The sequence below is a fragment of the Gadus chalcogrammus genome, chromosome 19 (genome assembly GCF_026213295.1).
Source record: "Gadus chalcogrammus isolate NIFS_2021 chromosome 19, NIFS_Gcha_1.0, whole genome shotgun sequence".
Lineage (NCBI taxonomy): Eukaryota > Metazoa > Chordata > Actinopteri > Gadiformes > Gadidae > Gadus > Gadus chalcogrammus.
In genome coordinates, this window is record NC_079430.1 from 11,116,597 (window position 1) to 11,140,031 (window position 23,435).

General features: G+C 40.9%; 2 protein-coding genes across 5 annotated transcripts in view; one reads left to right on the forward strand and one right to left on the reverse strand.

The window, feature by feature from the left end:
* The first annotated feature begins 217 nt into the window (after positions 1-217).
* On the forward strand, positions 218-15,422 carry echdc3 (enoyl CoA hydratase domain containing 3). The gene is made up of 6 exons (XM_056578202.1): positions 218-375; positions 471-592; positions 681-778; positions 1,033-1,233; positions 1,557-1,735; positions 14,557-15,422. Exons 1-6 carry the CDS (start codon positions 242-244, stop codon positions 14,708-14,710), a joined length of 888 nt encoding a protein of 295 aa, XP_056434177.1. The 5' UTR covers positions 218-241; the 3' UTR covers positions 14,711-15,422.
* Positions 14,970-23,435, reverse strand: part of usp6nl (USP6 N-terminal like) — a 46,299-nt gene continuing 37,833 nt past the window's right edge. For 2 of the 4 annotated variants that reach the window (XM_056578199.1, XM_056578198.1), the window contains exon 14: positions 14,970-19,793. In XM_056578199.1, the coding sequence (XP_056434174.1) occupies positions 18,058-19,793 (1,736 nt within the window). In that variant the 3' untranslated portion in view covers positions 14,970-18,057. The remainder of the gene's footprint in view (positions 19,794-23,435) is intronic. The other 2 variants (XM_056578200.1, XM_056578201.1) reach the window with 1 other exon arrangement.

Consider the following 23,435-nt stretch of genomic DNA (forward strand, 5'->3'; position numbering starts at 1 on the left):
TACGCCACACCGTGGGGTTATACTGTTTGTTTCCAAGATGCTTAATAAAATGGCATAGATTACAATGTTGAAGATCATATAATTCTTATAACCATGTTTACAACCAAACCAAAAAGATAGATATCGTTTCCCTTCAATGTAAATAGCGTTAGGTCTTTAAAGTCTCTCCCAAAATCTGATTGGCAAATACGAGAGGCTCCCACCCGGAAGCGTTGTATACGTCATCATCGGGAAAGGCAATATGGCACGGAATTTATTGTGCAGGGCTGGGGATCTCTTTCAGCTTAACAAACTAACTCTTCTCACCGGTGCCCGGTTGTGCACACAGGCTAAAACAGAACCGCTGACTTTGAGGCAACAAAACAATGGAATAAGGTTTTGTTTGTAATTTAGAGGACAGTTACATTGTAAGAAGTTGTGAAATGTCACTTCTCAGGCACACATGTTTGACACCAATGTTTGTCTTTCAGGAGAATCATACTGAACAATCCCCGAAAGAGGAATGCACTCTCCCTGTCCATGTTGCAATCCCTAAGAAATGACATTCTCATCGATGCAAATAACGATGACCTCAGAGTTATTATCATATCTGGTTAGTTTGTGTTGTTGTTGTGGTTGTTGGTGGTTTTGAAGTGTCTATTGGACAATCGGAATGATTCTGTTGCTTGTTTGTGTGATAGCAAATGGTCCAGTGTTTTCTTCGGGACATGACCTGAAGGAGCTGACCTCGCTGCAGGGCAGAGAATACCACACGCAGGTGTTTCAAGCATGCTCAGAGGTGAGTCTCTCTGTCATGTCCCCCTCCTGTCTCTCTTTTTGGTATCATTGGTCAAGCTATGAGGCTGTGTGGGTGACTTTTAGTGAACAGTACTCAATTCGATTGCATTAAATTCAAAGGGCTTTATATGCATGGGAAACATACATTTATTTATTTTTTAATTTACAAAACCCTGCCTGACTGGAAGCTGAAGGGAATAACTGTTCACATTGAAGATCTGCAGAAACAACTTTATACTTGAACCTTGTCTCTAGGTCATGACTCTGATCCAGGACATACCTGTACCTGTGATCGCAATGGTGAACGGCGTTGCCACGGCAGCTGGCTGCCAGCTTGTCGCCAGCTGTGATATTGCCATCGTGACAGAGAAATCCACCTTTGCCACCCCTGGTGTCAACGTGGGACTCTTTTGCTCAACTCCGGCTGTGGCTATTGGCCGAGCAGTGCCCAGGAAGGTAGCCAATAGGATTGGATTGCACCCTCCTTATCCTGAATACAGACATTGAAATGATGTCAACATTATGCATATTATTTGTGAGCGAAGGGGACTGAACCTTGTTCGTATTATTTCTAAATCTTTTTTTCGTATACAGGTATGCTATAGAATCTTTGTTGTTGCGTTGTGGTATTATTTTGTGTTGAAATATAATTAGAAATATATACGAAATGTTTATATATATATATATATAATTTACCAGCCTGTACCAACTTTATCATTACTTACTAATAATTACTATAATCCTCTGTTCATTTTATTTTCCCTCACTTGCCATACTAGGTTGCCATGGAGATGCTGTTGACAGGCGCCCCCATCTCGGCCCGTGATGCCTTGCTCCACGGCCTGGTCAGCAGGGTGGTCCCGGAGGAGCGTCTGGAGGAGGAGACGCTGGCCGTCGCCCAGCGCATCTGCCAGGCCAGCCGGCCCGTGGTAGCCCTCGGCAAGGCCACCTTTCACAGGTAAACCCCGTCTCCGTGGTAACACTGTAACGCCTGTGGCCAAATGTTAACGTGTGCAGAAACTGAGAATTGACCTTGAATAAGGGGGGGTAAACTTTATTCAATCTGTCTTCCGATACCGTGGATGCATCCATTCTTAGGGCCCCGTTTATCCTTGAAACAAAATCGAAATTGGGGAGTGTTACCCCTTATGTTTTTTTTGATGACGGCCGATAAAAAACGACAGTGTTACCCCTTATGTTTTATTTGATAAAAAACGACAGTGTTACCCCTTATGTTTTATTTGATAAAAAACGACAGTGTTACCCCTTATGTTTTATTTGATAAAAAACGACAGTGTTACCCCTTATGTTTTTTTTGATAAAAAACGACAGTGTTACCCCTTATGTTTTATTTGATAAAAAACGACAGTGTTACCCCTTATGTTTTATTTGATAAAAAACGACAGTGTTACCCCTTATGTTTTATTTGATAAAAACGACAGTGTTACCCCTTATGTTTTTTTTGATGACGGCCGATAAAAAACGACAGTGTTACCCCTTATGTTTTATTTGATAAAAAACGACAGTGTTACCCCTTATGTTTTATTTGATAAAAAACGACAGTGTTACCCCTTATGTTTTATTTGATAAAAAACGACAGTGTTACCCCTTATGTTTTTTTTGATGACGGCCGATAAAAAACGACAGTGTTACCCCTTATGTTTTTTTTGATGACGGCCGATAAAAAACGACAGTGTTACCCCTTATGTTTTATTTGATAAAAAACGACAGTGTTACCCCTTATGTTTTTTTTTGATGACGGCCGATAAAAAACGACAGTGTTACCCCTTATGTTTTATTTGATAAAAAACGACAGTGTTACCCCTTATGTTTTTTTTTGATGACGGCCGATAAAAAACGACAGTATTACCCCTTATGTTTTATTTGATAAAAAACGACAGTGTTACCCCTTATGTTTTTTTTGATGACGGCCGATAAAAAACGACAGTGTTACCCCTTATGTTTTATTTGATAAAAAACGACAGTGTTACCCCTTATGTTTTTTTTTGATGACGGCCGATAAAAAACGACAGTGTTACCCCTTATGTTTTATTTGATAAAAAACGACAGTGTTACCCCTTATGTTTTTTTTGATGACGGCCGATAAAAAACGACAGTGTTACCCCTTATGTTTTATTTGATAAAAAACGACAGTGTTACCCCTTATGTTTTATTTGATAAAAAACGACAGTGTTACCCCTTATGTTTTATTTGAAAAAAAACGACAGTGTTACCCCTTATGTTTTTTTTGATGACGGCCGATAAAAAACGACAGTGTTACCCCTTATGTTACCCCTTATTAAAAACATAAGGCGTAACACTGTTGTTTTTTTATTGCCCGTCAACAAATAAAACATTTATTTGTTGGGTAACACGACAGTGTTACCCCTTATGTTTATTTTGATGACGGCCGATAAAAAACGACAGTGTTACCCCTTATGTTTTATTTGATAAAAAACGACAGTGTTACCCCTTATGTTTTTTTGATGACGGCCGATAAAAAACGACAGTGTTACCCCTTATGTTTTATTTGATAAAAAACGACAGTGTTACCCCTTATGTTTTTTTTGATGACGGGCCGATAAAAAACGACAGTGTTACCCCTTATATTTTATTTGATAAAAAACGACAGTGTTACCCCTTATGTTTTATTTGATAAAAACGACAGTGTTACCCCTTATGTTTTATTTGATAAAAAACGACAGTGTTACCCCTTATGTTTTTTTTGATAAAAAACAACAGTGTTACCCCTTATATTTTATTTGATAAAAAACGACAGTGTTACCCCTTATGTTTTATTTGATAAAAAACGACAGTGTTACCCCTTATGTTTTTTTTGATGACGGCCGATAAAAAACGACAGTGTTACCCCTTATGTTTTATTTGATAAAAAACGACAGTGTTACCCCTTATGTTTTATTTGATAAAAAACGACAGTGTTACCCCTTATGTTTTTTTTGATGACGGCCGATAAAAAACGACAGTGTTACCCCTTATGTTTTATTTGATAAAAAACGACAGTGTTACCCCTTATGTTTTATTTGATAAAAAACGACAGTGTTACCCCTTATGTTTTATTTGATAAAAAACGACAGTTTTTTATCAAATAAAAAATGTTTTATTTTTTATTTGATAAAAAACGACAGTGTTACCCCTTATGTTTTATTTGATAAAAAACGACAGTGTTACCCCTTATGTTTTTTTTGATGACGGCCGATAAATAACGGCAGTGTTACCCCTTATGTTATTAATTGTACTATAATTGCACAGTAAGGAGTAGCTGGGGATCGAACAACCAACCTTTCAGTTACAAGTCAACTGCTCTACCTGCTGAGCTAAGCCGCCCCAATTTTGATAATCTACAACAGTGTTGGCATTTATCTTTTTTTTGATGACGGCCGATAAAAAACTACAGTGTTACCCCTTATGTTTTTTTGATGACGGCCGATAAATAACTGCAGTGTTACCCCTTATGTTATTAATTGTACTATAATTGCGCAGTAAGGAGGAGCTGGGGATCGAACAACCAACCTTTCAGTTACAAGTCAACTGCTCTACCTGCTGAGCTAAGCCGCCCCAATTTTGATAACTACGACAGTGTTGACCTTTATTTTTTTTTTGATGACGGCCGATAAAAAACGACAGTGTTACCCCTTATGTTTTATTTGATAAAAAACGACAGTGTTGCCCTTTATTTTTTTTTTGATGACGGCCGATAAAAAACGACAGTGTTACCCCTTATGTTTTATTTGATAAAAAACGACAGTGTTACCCCTTATGTGTTTTTTGATGACGGCCGATAAAAAACGACAGTGTTACCCCTTATGTTTTATTTGATAAAAAACGACCCCTTATATTTTATATGATAAAAAACGACAGTGTTACCCCTTATGTTTTATTTGATAAAAAACGACAGTGTTACCCCTTATGTTTTTTTTGATGACGGCCGATAAAAAACGACAGTGTTACCCCTTATGTTTTATTTGATAAAAAACGACAGTTTTTTATCAAATAAAAAATGTTTTATTTTTTATTTGATAAAAAACGACAGTGTTACCCCTTATGTTTTTTTTGATGACGGCCGATAAATAACGGCAGTGTTACCCCTTATGTTATTAATTGTACTATAATTGCGCAGTAAGGAGGAGCTGGGGATCGAACAACCAACCTTTCAGTTACAAGTCAACTGCTCTACCTACTGAGCTAAGCCATCCCAATTGTGATTACTTGCGACAGTGTTGCATTTTATTTACAGTGTTACCCCTTATGTTTTTTTGATGACGGCCGATTAAAAACGACAGTGTTACCCCTTATGTTTTATTTGATAAAAAGCGACAGTGTTACCCCTTATGTTTTTTTTGATGACGGCCGATAAAAAACGACAGTGTTACCCCTTATGTTTTTTTTGATGACGGCCGATAAAAAACGACAGTGTTACCCCTTATGTTTTATTTGATAAAAAACGACAGTGTTACCCCTTATGTTTTATTTGATAAAAAACGACAGTGTTACCCCTTATGTTTTATTTGATAAAAAACGACAGTTTTTTATCAAATAAAAAATGTTTTATTTTTTATTTGATAAAAAACGACAGTGTTACCCCTTATGTTTTATTTGATAAAAAACGACAGTGTTACCCCTTATGTTTTTTTTGATGACGGCCGATAAATAACGGCAGTGTTACCCCTTATGTTATTAATTGTACTATAATTGCACAGTAAGGAGTAGCTGGGGATCGAACAACCAACCTTTCAGTTACAAGTCAACTGCTCTACCTGCTGAGCTAAGCCGCCCCAATTTTGATAATCTACAACAGTGTTGGCATTTATCTTTTTTTTGATGACGGCCGATAAAAAACTACAGTGTTACCCCTTATGTTTTTTTGATGACGGCCGATAAATAACTGCAGTGTTACCCCTTATGTTATTAATTGTACTATAATTGCGCAGTAAGGAGGAGCTGGGGATCGAACAACCAACCTTTCAGTTACAAGTCAACTGCTCTACCTGCTGAGCTAAGCCGCCCCAATGTTGATAACTACGACAGTGTTGACCTTTATTTTTTTTTTGATGACGGCCGATAAAAAACGACAGTGTTACCCCTTATGTTTTATTTGATAAAAAACGACAGTGTTGCCCTTTATTTTTTTTTTGATGACGGCCGATAAAAAACGACAGTGTTACCCCTTATGTTTTATTTGATAAAAAACGACAGTGTTACCCCTTATGTGTTTTTTGATGACGGCCGATAAAAAACGACAGTGTTACCCCTTATGTTTTATTTGATAAAAAACGACCCCTTATATTTTATATGATAAAAAACGACAGTGTTACCCCTTATGTTTTATTTGATAAAAAACGACAGTGTTACCCCTTATGTTTTTTTTGATGACGGCCGATAAAAAACGACAGTGTTACCCCTTATGTTTTATTTGATAAAAAACGACAGTTTTTTATCAAATAAAAAATGTTTTATTTTTTATTTGATAAAAAACGACAGTGTTACCCCTTATGTTTTTTTTGATGACGGCCGATAAATAACGGCAGTGTTACCCCTTATGTTATTAATTGTACTATAATTGCGCAGTAAGGAGGAGCTGGGGATCGAACAACCAACCTTTCAGTTACAAGTCAACTGCTCTACCTACTGAGCTAAGCCATCCCAATTGTGATTACTTGCGACAGTGTTGCATTTTATTTACAGTGTTACCCCTTATGTTTTTTTTGATGACGGCCGATTAAAAACGACAGTGTTACCCCTTATGTTTTATTTGATAAAAAGCGACAGTGTTACCCCTTATGTTTTTTTTGATGACGGCCGATAAAAAACGACAGTGTTACCCCTTATGTTTTTTTTGATGACGGCCGATAAAAAACGACAGTGTTACCCCTTATGTTTTATTTGATAAAAAACGACAGTGTTACCCCTTATGTTTTTTTTGATGACGGCCGATAAAAAACGACAGTGTTACCCCTTATGTTTTATTTGATAAAAAACGACAGTGTTACCCCTTATGTTTTATTTGATAAAAAACGACAGTGTTACCCCTTATGTTTTATTTGATAAAAAACGACAGTTTTTTATCAAATAAAAAATGTTTTATTTTTTATTTGATAAAAAACGACAGTGTTACCCCTTATGTTTTATTTGATAAAAAACGACAGTGTTACCCCTTATGTTTTTTTTGATGACGGCCGATAAATAACGGCAGTGTTACCCCTTATGTTATTAATTGTACTATAATTGCACAGTAAGGAGTAGCTGGGGATCGAACAACCAACCTTTCAGTTACAAGTCAACTGCTCTACCTGCTGAGCTAAGCCGCCCCAATTTTGATAATCTACAACAGTGTTGGCATTTATCTTTTTTTTGATGACGGCCGATAAAAAACTACAGTGTTACCCCTTATGTTTTTTTGATGACGGCCGATAAATAACTGCAGTGTTACCCCTTATGTTATTAATTGTACTATAATTGCGCAGTAAGGAGGAGCTGGGGATCGAACAACCAACCTTTCAGTTACAAGTCAACTGCTCTACCTGCTGAGCTAAGCCGCCCCAATTTTGATAACTACGACAGTGTTGACCTTTATTTTTTTTTGATGACGGCCGATAAAAAACGACAGTGTTACCCCTTATGTTTTATTTGATAAAAAACGACAGTGTTACCCCTTATGTGTTTTTTGATGACGGCCGATAAAAAACGACAGTGTTACCCCTTATGTTTTATTTGATAAAAAACGACCCCTTATATTTTATATGATAAAAAACGACAGTGTTACCCCTTATGTTTTATTTGATAAAAAACGACAGTGTTACCCCTTATGTTTTTTTTGATGACGGCCGATAAAAAACGACAGTGTTACCCCTTATGTTTTATTTGATAAAAAACGACAGTTTTTTATCAAATAAAAAATGTTTTATTTTTTATTTGATAAAAAACGACAGTGTTACCCCTTATGTTTTATTTGATAAAAAACGACAGTGTTACCCCTTATGTTTTTTTTGATGACGGCCGATAAATAACGGCAGTGTTACCCCTTATGTTATTAATTGTACTATAATTGCGCAGTAAGGAGGAGCTGGGGATCGAACAACCAACCTTTCAGTTACAAGTCAACTGCTCTACCTACTGAGCTAAGCCATCCCAATTGTGATTACTTGCGACAGTGTTGCATTTTATTTACAGTGTTACCCCTTATGTTTTTTTTGATGACGGCCGATTAAAAACGACAGTGTTACCCCTTATGTTTTATTTGATAAAAAGCGACAGTGTTACCCCTTATGTTTTTTTTGATGACGGCCGATAAAAAACGACAGTGTTACCCCTTATGTTTTTTTTGATGACGGCCGATAAAAAACGACAGTGTTACCCCTTATGTTTTATTTGATAAAAAACGACAGTGTTACCCCTTATGTTTTTTTTGATGACGGCCGATAAAAAACGACAGTGTTACCCCTTATGTTTTATTTGATAAAAAACGACAGTGTTACCCCTTATGTTTTATTTGATAAAAAACGACAGTGTTACCCCTTATGTTTTATTTGATAAAAAACGACAGTTTTTTATCAAATAAAAAATGTTTTATTTTTTATTTGATAAAAAACGACAGTGTTACCCCTTATGTTTTATTTGATAAAAAACGACAGTGTTACCCCTTATGTTTTTTTTGATGACGGCCGATAAATAACGGCAGTGTTACCCCTTATGTTATTAATTGTACTATAATTGCACAGTAAGGAGTAGCTGGGGATCGAACAACCAACCTTTCAGTTACAAGTCAACTGCTCTACCTGCTGAGCTAAGCCGCCCCAATTTTGATAATCTACAACAGTGTTGGCATTTATCTTTTTTTTGATGACGGCCGATAAAAAACTACAGTGTTACCCCTTATGTTTTTTGATGACGGCCGATAAATAACTGCAGTGTTACCCCTTATGTTATTAATTGTACTATAATTGCGCAGTAAGGAGGAGCTGGGGATCGAACAACCAACCTTTCAGTTACAAGTCAACTGCTCTACCTGCTGAGCTAAGCCGCCCCAATTTTGATAAACTACGACAGTGTTGCCCTTTATTTTTTTTTTGATGACGGCCGATAAAAAACGACAGTGTTACCCCTTATGTTTTATTTGATAAAAAACGACAGTGTTACCCCTTATGTGTTTTTTGATGACGGCCGATAAAAAACGACAGTGTTACCCCTTATGTTTTATTTGATAAAAAACGACCCCTTATATTTTATTTGATAAAAAACGACAGTGTTACCCCTTATGTTTTATTTGATAAAAAACGACAGTGTTACCCCTTATGTTTTTTTTGATGACGGCCGATAAAAAACGACAGTGTTACCCCTTATGTTTTATTTGATAAAAAACGACAGTTTTTTATCAAATAAAAAATGTTTTATTTTTTATTTGATAAAAAACGACAGTGTTACCCCTTATGTTTATTTGATAAAAAACGACAGTGTTACCCCTTATGTTTTTTTTGATGACGGCCGATAAATAACGGCAGTGTTACCCCTTATGTTATTAATTGTACTATAATTGCGCAGTAAGGAGGAGCTGGGGATCGAACAACCAACCTTTCAGTTACAAGTCAACTGCTCTACCTACTGAGCTAAGCCATCCCAATTGTGATTACTTGCGACAGTGTTGCATTTTATTTACAGTGTTACCCCTTATGTTTTTTTTGATGACGGCCGATTAAAAACGACAGTGTTACCCCTTATGTTTTATTTGATAAAAAGCGACAGTGTTACCCCTTATGTTTTTTTTGATGACGGCCGATAAAAAACGACAGTGTTACCCCTTATGTTTTTTTTGATGACGGCCGATAAAAAACGACAGTGTTACCCCTTATGTTTTATTTGATAAAAAACGACAGTGTTACCCCTTATGTTTTTTTTGATGACGGCCGATAAAAAACGACAGTGTTACCCCTTATGTTTTATTTGATAAAAAACGACAGTGTTACCCCTTATGTTTTATTTGATAAAAAACGACAGTGTTACCCCTTATGTTTTTTTTGATGACGGCCGATAAAAAACGACAGTGTTACCCCTTATGTTTTATTTGATAAAAAACGACAGTGTTACCCCTTATGTTTTATTTGATAAAAAACGACAGTGTTACCACTTATGTTTTTTTCGATGACGGCCGATAAAAAACGACAGTGTTACCCCTTATGTTTTATTTGATAAAAAACGACAGTGTTACCCCTTATGTTTTTTTTGATGACGGCCGATAAAAAACGACAGTGTTACCCCTTATGTTTTATTTGAAAAAAAACGACAGTGTTACCCCTTATGTTTTATTTGATAAAAAACGACAGTGTTACCCCTTATGTTTTATTTGATAAAAAACGACAGTGTTACCCCTTATGTTTTTTTTGATAAAAAACGACAGTGTTACCCCTTATGTTTTATTTGATAAAAAACGACAGTGTTACCACTTATGTTTTTTTTGATGACGGCCGATAAAAAACGACAGTGTTACCCCTTATGTTTTATTTGATAAAAAACGACAGTGTTAGCCCTTATGTTTTATTTGATAAAAAACGGCAGTGTTACCCCTTATGTTTTTTTTGATGACGGCCGATAAAAAACAGCAGTTTTACCCCTTATGTTATTAATTGTACTATAATTGCGCAGTATGGAGGGAGCTGGGGATCGAACAACCAACCTTTCAGTTACAAGTCAACTGCTCTACCTGCTGAGCTAAGCCACCCCAATTGTGATAAATTACGACAGTGTTGCTCTTTACGTTTTTTTTGATGACGGCCGATAAAAAACGACAGTGTTACCCCTTATGTTTTATTTGATAAAAAACGACAGTGTTACCCCTTATGTTTTTTTTGATGACGGCCGATAAAAAACGACAGTGTTACCCCTTATGTTTTATTTGATAAAAAACGACAGTGTTACCCCTTATGTTTTATTTGATAAAAAACGACAGTGTTACCCCTTATGTTTTTTTTGATAAAAAACAACAGTGTTACCCCTTATGTTTTATTTGATAAAAAACGACAGTTTTACCCCTTATGTTTTTTTTGATAAAAAACGACAGTGTTACCCCTTATGTTTTTTTTGATGACGGCCGATAAAAAACGACAGTGTTACCCCTTATGTTTTTTTTGATGACGGCCGATAAAAAACGACAGTGCTACCCCTTATGTTTTATTTGATAAAAAACGACAGTGTTACCCCTTATGTTTTTTTTGATGACGGCCGATAAAAAACGACAGTGTTACCCCTTATGTTTTATTTGATAAAAAACGACAGTGTTACCCCTTATGTTTTATTTGATAAAAAACGACAGTGTTACCACTTATGTTTTTTTCGATGACGGCCGATAAAAAACGACAGTGTTACCCCTTATGTTTTATTTGATAAAAAACGACAGTGTTACCCCTTATGTTTTTTTTGATGACGGCCGATAAAAAACGACAGTGTTACCCCTTATGTTTTATTTGATAAAAAACGACAGTGTTACCCCTTATGTTTTATTTGAAAAAAAACGACAGTGTTACCCCTTATGTTTTATTTGATAAAAAACGACAGTGTTACCCCTTATGTTTTATTTGATAAAAAACGACAGTGTTACCCCTTATGTTTTTTTTGATAAAAAACGACAGTGTTACCCCTTATGTTTTATTTGATAAAAAACGACAGTGTTACCCCTTATGTTTTATTTGATAAAAAACGACAGTGTTACCCCTTATGTTTTATTTGATAAAAAACGACAGTGTTACCACTTATGTTTTTTTTGATGACGGCCGATAAAAAACGACAGTGTTACCCCTTATGTTTTATTTGATAAAAAACGACAGTGTTAGCCCTTATGTTTTATTTGATAAAAAACGGCAGTGTTACCCCTTATGTTTTTTTTGATGATGGCCGATAAAAAACGACAGTGTTACCCCTTATGTTTTTTTTGATGACGGCCGATAAATAACGGCAGTTTTACCCCTTATGTTATTAATTGTACTATAATTGCGCAGTATGGAGGGAGCTGGGGATCGAACAACCAACCTTTCAGTTACAAGTCAACTGCTCTACCTGCTGAGCTAAGCCACCCCAATTCTGATAAATTACGACAGTGTTGCTCTTTACGTTTTTTTTGATGACGGCCGATAAAAAACGACAGTGTTACCCCTTATGTTTTATTTGATAAAAAACGACAGTGTTACCCCTTATGTTTTTTTTGATGACGGCCGATAAAAAACGACAGTGTTACCCCTTATGTTTTATTTGATAAAAAACGACAGTGTTACCCCTTATGTTTTATTTGATAAAAAACGACAGTGTTACCCCTTATGTTTTATTTGATAAAAAACGACAGTGTTACCCCTTATGTTTTTTTTGATGACGGCCGATAAAAAACGACAGTGTTACCCCTTATGTTTTATTTGATAAAAAACGACAGTGTTACCCCTTATGTTTTATTTGAAAAAAAACGACAGTGTTACCCCTTATGTTTTATTTGATAAAAAACGACAGTGTTACCCCTTATGTTTTATTTGATGACGGCCGATAAATAACGACAGTGTTACCCCTTATGTTTTTTTTGATAAAAAACGACAGTGTTACCCCTTATGTTTTATTTGATAAAAAAACAACAGTGTTACCCCTTATGTTTTATTTGATAAAAAACGACAGTGTTACCCATTGTTTTATTTGATGACGGCCGATAAATAACGACAGTGTTACCCCTTATGTTTTTTTTGATGACGGCCGATAAAAAACGACAGTGTTACCCCTTATGTTTTATTTGATAAAAAACGACAGTGTTACCCCTTATGTTTTATTTGATAAAAAACGACAGTGTTACCCCTTATGTTTTTTTTGATAAAAAACGACAGTGTTACCCCTTATGTTTTATTTGATAAAAAACGACAGTGTTACCCCTTATGTTTTTTTTGATGACGGCCGATAAAAAACGACAGTGTTACCCCTTATGTTTTATTTGATAAAAAACGACAGTGTTACCCCTTATGTTTTATTTGATAAAAAACGACAGTGTTACCCCTTATGTTTTATTTGATAAAAAACCACAGTGTTGCCCCTTATGTTTTTTTTGATGACGGCCGATAAAAAACGACAGTGTTACCCCTTATGTTTTATTTGATAAAAAACGACAGTGTTACCCCTTATGTTTTATTTGATAAAAAACGACAGTGTTACACCTTATGTTTTATATGATAAAAAACGACAGTGTTACCCCTTTTGTTTTTTTTGATAAAAAACGACAGTGTTACCCCTTATGTTTTTTTTGATGACGGCCGATAAAAAACGACAGTGTTACCCCTTATGTTTTATTTGATAAAAAACGACAGTGTTACCCCTTATGTTTTTTTTGATGACGGCCGATAAAAAACGACAGTGTTACCCCTTATGTTTTATTTGATAAAAAACGACAGTGTTACCCCTTATGTTTTTTTTGATGACGGCCGATAAATAACGACAGTGTTACCCCTTATGTTTTTTTTGATGACGGCCGATAAAAAACGACAGTGTTACCCCTTATGTTTTATTTGATAAAAAACGACAGTGTTACCCCTTATGTTTTATTTGATAAAAAACGACAGTGTTACCCCTTATGTTTTTTTTGATGACGGCCGATAAATAACGACAGTGTTACCCCTTATGTTTTTTTTGATGACGGCCGATAAAAAACGACAGAGTTACCCCTTATGTTTTATTTGATAAAAAACGACAGTGTTACCCCTTATGTTTTCTTTGATGACGGCCGATAAAAAACGACAGTGTTACCCCTTATGTTTTATTTGATAAAAAACGACAGTGTTACCCCTTATGTTTTATTTGATAAAAAACGACAGTGTTACCCCTTATGTTTTATTTGATAAAAAACTACAGTGTTACCCCTTATGTTTTTTTTGATGACGGCCGATAAAAAACGACAGTGTTACCCCTTATGTTTTATTTGATAAAAAACGACAGTGTTACCCCTTATGTTTTATTTGATAAAAAACGACAGTGTTACCCCTTATGTTTTATTTGATAAAAAACGACAGTGTTACCCCTTATGTTTTATTTGATAAAAAACTACAGTGTTACCCCTTATGTTTTTTTTGATGACGGCCGATAAAAAACGACAGTGTTACCCCTTATGTTTTATTTGATATATAGCGACTGTGTACCCCCTTACGTTTTATTTGATGACGGGCAATAAAAAACGACAGTACGTTTTGTTGATTAAAAACGAGTGTTACCCCTTACGTTTTATTTGATGACGGGGAATAAAAAACAACAGTGTTACCCCTCATGTTTTTTTTGATGACGGCCGATAAAAAATGACAGTGTTACCCCTTATGTATTATTAAAAAAAACGACAGTGTTACCCCTCACGTTTTATTTGATGACGGGCGATTAAAAAACGACACTGTCGTTTTATTTGATAAAAAACGACAGTGTTACCCCTTATGTTTTTTTTGATGACGGGCAATAAAAAACGACATTGTCAACCCTTTGGTTTTGTTTGATGACGGGGTATAAAAAAGGACAGTGTAACCTCTTGCGTTTTATTTGAATACCGATAAAAAAACGAAGAAGATAAGATTGATATAACGATTGATTTAACGGATCAAAGCAGCATAGATGGACAGTACCATAAGTATGAGCAATATGATAATAAATAATCAAGTGGTTTAGATACGGGGTAAAGTCAAGTAATCTAGGTAGTGCAGTGCCAGATGTTGGGTGTTGACCAGTTCCTTTCAACATTCTCGTGACACCCACCCTCTCCCTGTCCTCCAGGCAAATGGCGCAGGGTCGAGACGCGGCCTACGCCACCGCCTCCAAGGTCATGGTGGACAACCTGGCCCTGCGGGACGGGCAGGAGGGCATCCGGGCCTTCATAGAGAAACGCAAGCCCGTCTGGAGCCATGCGGCAGAAAAGGCCCACGAGTGACCCAGCAGAGGCTGCACTGTTTGTACCGATGTAGTGTACCAGTGTTGAATCCAGTATTGTCGATTAAGTATTTTAATGACTTTTCCAGAGGAAGAGAACAAGTTGGTGTAATTCAACCTTAAAAGTGTTTGTTGTGCATTTAGCTCAACGGTTGGCGGATGCTAACTGAGTGAACCTTCAATAGGGTTTTGGCGGGAATAATTGAATTCACAGGTTTAATTTATTTCAGAATGAATTGCTGTCGCTCAATGTTTTTTTTTTTTTGCCAAAGGGGAATGAATGTGATCAGTATTTGTATGAACGGTGAGGAGGAGGTCTTTACTGTCAAGATTTTGGACGGTACGTGAGGTTTGCAACGGTACTGGTGACGGCCTGCTGCACCACACTATACTTTAAGTATTTGGTGGTTTAAATGGCTCTTGATATCGGAACCGACGAGAGTAACGATGCCTATGTCTAACACTGGGTTTGACTTGAGGTCTGTTTTGAGTAAAGAAATCTTGTGTTTGGATCACATTACCACTCATAATGAGGCATGATCATAGTTGTTCATTTCAACTGACATACAGCATTTAATGCTAATAAAGAGGCCTCCGTTTAACCTCTTGGTGGACCGTCACAAATATAAGATTAAATGTCACTGCCTGGAACTGACTTCATTGAATGATTAAACAATGATTTGCAGACTTTTGTTATCTTTCTGTTAAGACCTGCCAACCAAATAGAAAACCAAGAGAAGATTAAAAAATCCAGAAATACCAGCCCTTAATTAAAAAAACATAAGTTTGGTTGAAGGCAGGGGTTCTCAAAGTTGTGAGAGCTGAGGGCCATTTTAGTAACCAAAAATTTGACTGAGGGCCGCCAAAGGAAAAAAGAATTAGCGGGAACGCCGTCAGCATCCCAGTGGTGAAAAAAAACATTGCACCGTGGACCTCTGGGAGTGAGGTCAAGTGAGGTCTAAATCATGAAACTGAGGTTCATCCTTTCAAAGTAATGTACAGTCGGATTAAAACTAACAAATATAACAGGATTTAATTAGAGTCGACTTTACTCTTAATATATATATTTTTTGTTTAAATTAATATTGATATAATAATATATATATACATTTTTTACTTACATCTGTATGTCATTGCGGGCCACCAGGAATGTTTCTGCGGCCCGCCATTTGCCCGCGGGCCACACCTTGAGCACCAATGGTTTAAGGGTTTGGTGTTTGGTTAGGTTTAGGGTTTCCTATTAGGGTCTGATTTTAGGATCAGTTTTTTGTTCAAGGGTTTGCCTTAAGGCCAGGGTAAGGGTTTCCTATTAGGGTTTGGGTTTCCCATTAGGTTTCATCCAAACCAAATCCTTATCAATGAATCATCTCCATATGAATACATTTCAGTAACAACTACTTGGGTGGCCGCTGGATGACCTTTTTTAATAGAGTAGCGTTTGTGCTCTCATCATTTAGAATAAACACAATTCATCTTCCGGCTCAAGCACAGTGTCCCTCGACGAACACTTTCCTCCACCAGAGGGCGGAATAACCAAATAAGTGGACGAAACCGGCAAGAGGATAAAGAGGATTTCTTAAAGGGCTTAATGTGAAAAGAGCAACAAGTAGAAAATTAAATGTAGATACATCTTAGTCAGCCAGTTTAAGCAAATCTCAGCATTTACACTCTGGATATTTAAATCGTTGTTAGTGTGAATGTTGTATCAGCGTAATACATTTGACCCTTCAGGTTTCTCAGCAGTGCAGTGCATTCTTTCAGTTCAATTCATTTTACATTTCTGCATTTTCAACTATGCTTTGCGCTTTTCATTCAGCTGTCAGCGTTCACACGCATTTGTGAATCAACGGCCATGCTATTTAATGGATAGGCCTATCGCAAAGGCAATGACAGTCATTTATTGATTTCAATCAAACTTGTTTTATTAAACAAAGAATCAGAATTGTGAAGGAAATTAGTCTGATGATAAAAAAATGGGAATGTAATAAAAACAGTACTGCAATACTGTTGACAACTAGGGTTACGCCAAATAATGAGAAATAACGGCATATGGCCAATTAGCGACTGAAATGTGTGATTCACACATTGAAGACTAGGGGGCACTGTTAGTGTACATGTGAATACGGAGTGTAATACACAATGTTATTTAATGTTTGCTCAAGTTAAATGTAGGCCTACGTAATGGTGTGCGTGTTTGCGTGAATGTGACGCGTGTTGAAAATGACGTCCAGCTAATGTTCTGTAAGTAATATAAGACTGCAAATCAGGAAAGGGTTGACAAAACAAACGCACACAATTTCTCTCTAAGAGCCCTTACAAAAACAGCCCTTGGCATTTCTCAAGCAAAACAAAATCTAAATTTGACACAAGCCTGCATACTTGAAATGTATCCATGTGTACACCAATGTATCAGCAGATCAAGAACAAGCATTGCTGAAACAGCAATGGTAGAATAATCTCAATGACAAAAAGGAAAATATTCCAATCATTAAAAAATAAAGCAGACAAAGAAAAATAACTAATTTGGAGGTGCTTGTACTCAAGTCAAAATAGAAGTCACAACTCTCAGTAAACAAATTATTATATTAGTTGCTTAACCATAAACTCTTCTTTCATAAAAATAAGATCAACGCGCATACGGCGGACAAAACTAACGTAAATTATCTGTTGCAAACATATATTAAAAAAAGAAAAGGAATGGATGTGTTTTTTTTGTCTCTCCGGGAGTACAGCCCGCCCCCTACTGATTTTAATACTCAGTATTACTACAGTAATGACGACAACAAAAAAATAGTAACTGTACATTTAAGACTCTAAAAAGACACTTGTATACATATCTATATATAAAGATACATATATAATGTCACCTCTCGCAATGATTTCACATCCAAAAATAAAATAGCTCTCTCTCTCGGTCCGTTCAGGTCGTTGCGTCATCATTTCATAGTTTACAGTGATCGGGGGAAACTTCCGGAGGCTGGGTTGACCCGCACCGTCGCAGTGCAGTGGAGGAGCCAGCGAGAACCCTACTTTAACACATAAAGCACAGCAAAGCAAACAATACACTTAAAACGAACCGACAACACAGAGAAAACGACACGAGGAACTTAACCAAAAGAGTCGACCGCCCAAACAAACGGAAACAAACCCCAACGAAAACACACGAGGACGATCCTAACCGACGTCAGAATCAAAGCCTGTCTATTGCCATAGTGTGAGTGACTTCACCTTATTCTCTAAATCTCTCCCGTCCAGCACAGTACATCCGTCGGTCCACCTTTCACTTCCTGTTTCCCCTCAAACCATTCCTCTCCGTGTGTGTCTCTCTCGGTCTCTCGGCCGCCCTCCTCACAACAGCATGGACTCCTGCATGGCGAAGGCCTCCTGAGCGTGGCGGTAGTCTGGAGCTCCAAACAGCGCCGGGAACTGCTGCTGCATCACCGCCTGCTGCTGCTGCTGCATCACCGCCTGCTGCTGCTGCTGCTGCTGCTGCTGCTGCTGCTGCGGCTGCTGCTGGAACGGGGTCCTGAAGTGTGGCGCCGCCACGTCGGGGAAAACAAACTCCTGCAGCGGCGACATCTGCGCCTGCTGGAAGCTGGTGGACCGAGGCACGCCCCCCGAGGAGGAGTGAGGGTCTCGGCCCGTCCCCCCCTCCGACCCCTGGGGGCGACCGGGCGGGCGCGGCTGCCCGTCGACCAGGCTGTAGTCCGCATGGGGCTGGTGGTGGTGGGGGACGTGGTGGTGTTGGGGGTGTGTGGGGGGCGTGGCGGACCGCCCGTTGTGACGGTGCTGGCGGTACAAGAAGCCCTCCCGGAGCATGGGCTGCCCCGAGTCCATGGGCAGCGGGGCTAAGATGCGGGGGTCCCGGCTCCCGTTGGGGGGGTACCGCTGGTGGGTGGCGTACGGGTGGTTGTTCTCCGGGGACAGGCCCTGTGGGTGGCGGTGGTTGGGGTGGGGGTGCTGCACCGTGGCGTAGGCACGCTCCCCGGGGGGCCGGGGGGGGCCGTAGAGTCTCTCGTCTCCGAGCCGGTGGTCCGGCTCCCCGGGGTAGAAGTTAGGCGCCGTGCCCTGGCGGCCGGGGGGGTACTGCTGCTGATGCTGGGGCGCAGGCTGGGCGGCGTGGTGGGGGCCGGCCTGGTAGTGGTACCCCCCCCCCGGCGGGCTGGTGAGGGTCAGCGGCGGGGGGATGTGGTGCCTGGTCATACGGGGGGCCTGGGGCCCCCCGGGGCTCAGCACTAGCGAGCCCATGCTCCCCGCCCCGCTGCCGGGAGGGGGCGCCCGCACGGGGCTGGGCTGGCGGGGGGACGGAGTGCGGAAGGGGCTCTCCACGGGGGGAGTCCTCAACCGCGACGGGGGTCCGTCCGGCTCGGCCACCTCGAGGGCGGAGGGCCCCCCCGTCTCGGGGACGTTGTCGTACTGCGAGGCGTTGGAGCCGCGGTCGGCGCCCGGGACCAGGCCCCGCGACGGGGGCCGCCGCTGGCCCGCCGCGCCAGAGGCCTCGTCGGGGCTGGAGCCCCGGCTGCGGCGGACCTCCTGGGCCGCCGCCGCCGCCTTGGCCGCCTCCAGCTTGGTCTCCGAGGGCTTGACCCAGCGCGGGCCGACGGGCGGCTGGCGGGAGCTGGACGCCGCGTTGGAGTTGTGGTTGGCCGCCGCGTGGGCGTGGCCGCGGCCCCCGGCCTGGACCATCTGGAGCAGCGTGGAGGTCGGGGTGGGGGGGGCGGGCGTAGCCCCCCTCTCCGGAGTGGGGTTGGTGGGGGTGGGGGGGACCGACGTCTCGGCCGACCGCCGGTGGGCGGAGGCGGAGGCGGAGCCGCCGTCCGTCTCCCCTCCGGACCCCCGGTGGCGGCCCTCCCTCCTCCCGGACTTGTTGTGGCGCATCAGCCTGTCCATGGAGTCCCGGCGCATCCGGCTGGGGGGCCGGCTCTCAGGCTGCCGCTCCGGGGGGACGGGGCTGGGGTCCCGGTGCGGCAGGGGACCCGACCCCACGCCGTTGGCCATGGGGGTCGCCACGGCATCGTTCACCACCGCCCCTGGTTCTGGGGGTAGCACCCCAAGTGGTTTTTTGGGGTACTCCTCCTCTTTACCTACAGAACGAGAACGAGAACGAGAGAGAGAGAGAGAGAGAGAGAGAGAGAGAGAGAGAGAGAGAGAGAGAGAGAGAGAGAGAGAGAGAGAGAGAGAGAGAGAGAGAGAGAGAGAGAGAGAGAGAGAGAGAGAGAGAGAGAGAGAGAGAGAGAGAGAGAGAGAGAGAGAGAGAGAGAGAGACAGACAGAGAGACAGAGAGACAGAGAGAGAGAGAGAGAGAGAGGGAGAGAGAGAGAGAGAGAGAGAGAATAATAACCAAAGAGAAAAAAATAGTTAGTCAAGCCGGACAAGGAGTCAAGCCGGAGACTGTTTTTTTTTTGGGGGGTTTAAACGTTGAATCACATCCAGATGAGGACTTTCACGACGACGGGAGAACATGGACTCATGCAACACCACTGCCATAGAAGAAGGGGTGGAAAACAATATAACAATGGGCCTTATTCACCTAGTTTAGCACCGAGACGCGACCAAGACGGCTACTTGGTGAACAAGGCCCATAAAAAAACAACACAGAGAATTACACTCATGACGACACAGGTGAAGGTACAACTTTCCACGGGTCAGAGAACAACAAAAAGTAAGTAACATTTTAAAAGGTTTTTTTTTCCCAACTGAATATTAACTTGTTCGTCGGCCGGGAGGAAGCCTATTCTATCGGGATGTGTCGGGGAGATGACGAGTTTCATTTGGTTCCATTACGCTGCTCGAACACGACGGTGGGTACCGGAGGGCTAGAAAAGGTCGTACGGAAATACTTCCTGATTAATGACCCCCCCCCCCCCCTCTGCCGGATACACGGCCACCATTTCAAACCCATTATTCGTACCTTCCTAATAGACTGCTGTGATAATCAGCAGGATGGCTCCCTGAAATGGATCTAAGAGAAAATGTATGCAAATGTATGGTTCTCTTGCGGCACCGGACACTGGTTACGCACTTTGAATCAGGACACATAGGCGACGCACAACAGAAGACATCCACAAAGACACGGTGTAATTGGTGTGAAAAAGTACAGTGTGGACACAGTGTGGAGAGATGGTGAAGAGTGTGTGGGGCGGGGGGAGGGGGGGGGGGGGGGAGGGGGGACACTGGGGACACACTGGGAACTGCAAAATAAAGAAGGAAAAAGAATACCCAAAGAAATTTAAACAAACTGGTACAGTGCAGCACGGTTACCAGGGAGACGGCAGCTGAGAGAAACAGGAAGCTCTGTGGGAGGGATCCAGGAACAGGAAGCAAAGACCCCCCCCCACACACACACACACACACACACACACACACAACCCCCTCCCTTCCCTCCTTTTTCCCCTTCTCTTTTGCACTCTCTTATCGCCGTGACTACAACCACTCAGCTGCAAAGCCTCCTCCCTTTTTTTTCATATCTGTTAAATTTGATTTATATTCTCGCCGTGTCAGCAGCATTCTGTTACCACCAAGAGAAAAGGAACAAAGTTCCAGTGGAAAAATAGAAAACAACCTCCAAAGTAATAAATAAATCGAATAAGGTGGACTCCATGCCTTCCTGAAACCCACTTGGTCTATACAGCTACGTGACCATCCACTGTGGTGAGGAGGAGGAGGAGGAGGAAGAGGAGGAGGAGGAATCTGCCTCAGGGCAATAAATGGCTCATTTGCCATGGCCTGCTGAGAAGCCATAGGGTGTCCAAGTGTGTGTTTGTGTGTTTGTGTGTCAGTGTGCGTGTGTGGGAGAGAGAAACTAGAATGTGGATAGCAATATCCGATAGCCTGAATGCAGGTTGATGTCTGGAGTCAATAAACGCTACAATCCAAATCTAAATCTACCCCATCTCCTGGCAGTGAGTTATAACCGCAGTCCTACTGCCGTCAGCGTCTTAAAGCTCTGAGAGTTGGGAGGAAGAAAGTTTTTTTCGTCATTGGCAGGGCAACAGATGGCCAGGCCGACAGATCTGGAGATGTCTGTGGTGCAACAAAAGCCTCCAGTGCTCAAAAAGAGGACCTCATTATCTTGTCAGTGGGGTGGGCAGTCGAGAATAGACTACTACTGTTAAGCTTGTGTGTATTCGCTGGCCCTTCTCCAGAATTTTCTTTGGACACATTGTGGATAGTTCCATGAAAAGGATGTAGAAGATTGTCAGTCCTTTTGTAGGGCGCTTGATGTTCTTGTTGGGGGGGGGGGGGGGGGGGGGGAAGAGAGAGAGAGAGAGAGAGAGAGAGTGAGAGAGTGAGAGAGAGAGAACGAGAGAACGAGAGAAAAATGTATTAACCCAGCCATTGCAACACTGAAGCCAAGCAGCTGGGCTCACTCGAAAAAAAACAAAAGCATAATCAGTGAGTTAAAAAAAACAAACAGTTAAAACCAAAACAACAACAAACCACAGGTAACCTGAAGCAGGCACAACTCAACCGCACAACGGACCACCGCTCAGGAAAATATACAAAACCAAACCAAATTAAATCAACCAAACCCTGCAGCGATATTGGACAGACAGACGGACGGACGGACTGACTTGACGGAGGGAGTGGAAGGAGGGAGGAAGGGGGGAGGGACAGATGAAACAGAGAGAGGAGGAGGGGGGGGGGGGACCAGTTAATAAAGCCCACCGGTTACTGTTGTAGGAGGGAATATGGCCGCCGCTCACAGCCACACTTTTGTAGGCTAACCTCATTAGAAAATCAGAAGAAGAGAGGGCTGGTTAAGAGACATTACGAGAGAGAGAGCGAGAAACAGAGAGAAGGAGGGAGAGACAGAATCAAAGCACAGGTCACACACGCAAAGGTTATAAACTACAATTATCCACGGCAAACAGGAAAAGGGTGTAGTCGGGTATGTTTGAGCACCACTGTTTGCATGTGTGTGTGTATGTGTGCGCGCGTGTGTGTGTGAGAGAGACAGTACACATGTGGTTTGGCTTCTGGATTCCTCTAGCGGTGTGTGAGAGCCCGAATGCGTTAAGAAAGAGCTGATCCTTCCCAAAGGGTTTGGCGGGTGGTGCGTTGGGCGGTTGCCACAGGGATGTGAGGTGTCAGCAATGTTCGGAATTCGGATTGAAATTCATGAATAATTCCTATGTGAGCATGTTGACGACTCGAATGAATCAGCCCACCTCTTTATGCTAATGGTGTGTTTGGCTGACCCGCCACCCTTTTCAGAAAGAAAACAACGAAAAAAACGAAAAAGGACGCCAGAACAAAGAATAAGAAATAAAATAAATAAAAGATATTCAGTGAAAGCAATACTTCATATTTGATCTTTAAGATTGTATTGCTTATTTTCTCTATTTAATATCTCTTTTCAGTCGTTTTTCATCCTTTTTTTATTACAATATTTTATTCAGAAATCATCAGTACAGCGTAATGGATATATACCTTTCGTTAATTATTAAAAAATTCATCCACAGGCCCTCCCTCTTAAAGTCCCCCCAAATACCCAAACTAAACACAATCAAATCAAAAAATATTAAACAAATACCAAAATGATTAGGTAATTTCATTTGTACATGTTATCCCCAACTGCGCCATCATTATCGCAACATCAGTGCAAACTTTCGAGTTGCAAACTCTTTCTCATTCCGCCTCGGATTCTGAATCTCAGCTTGTGCTACATGGCTGCATGTTGTCTGTGTGTTTGGGTGTTTGGGTGTGTGGGTGGGTGTGCGGGC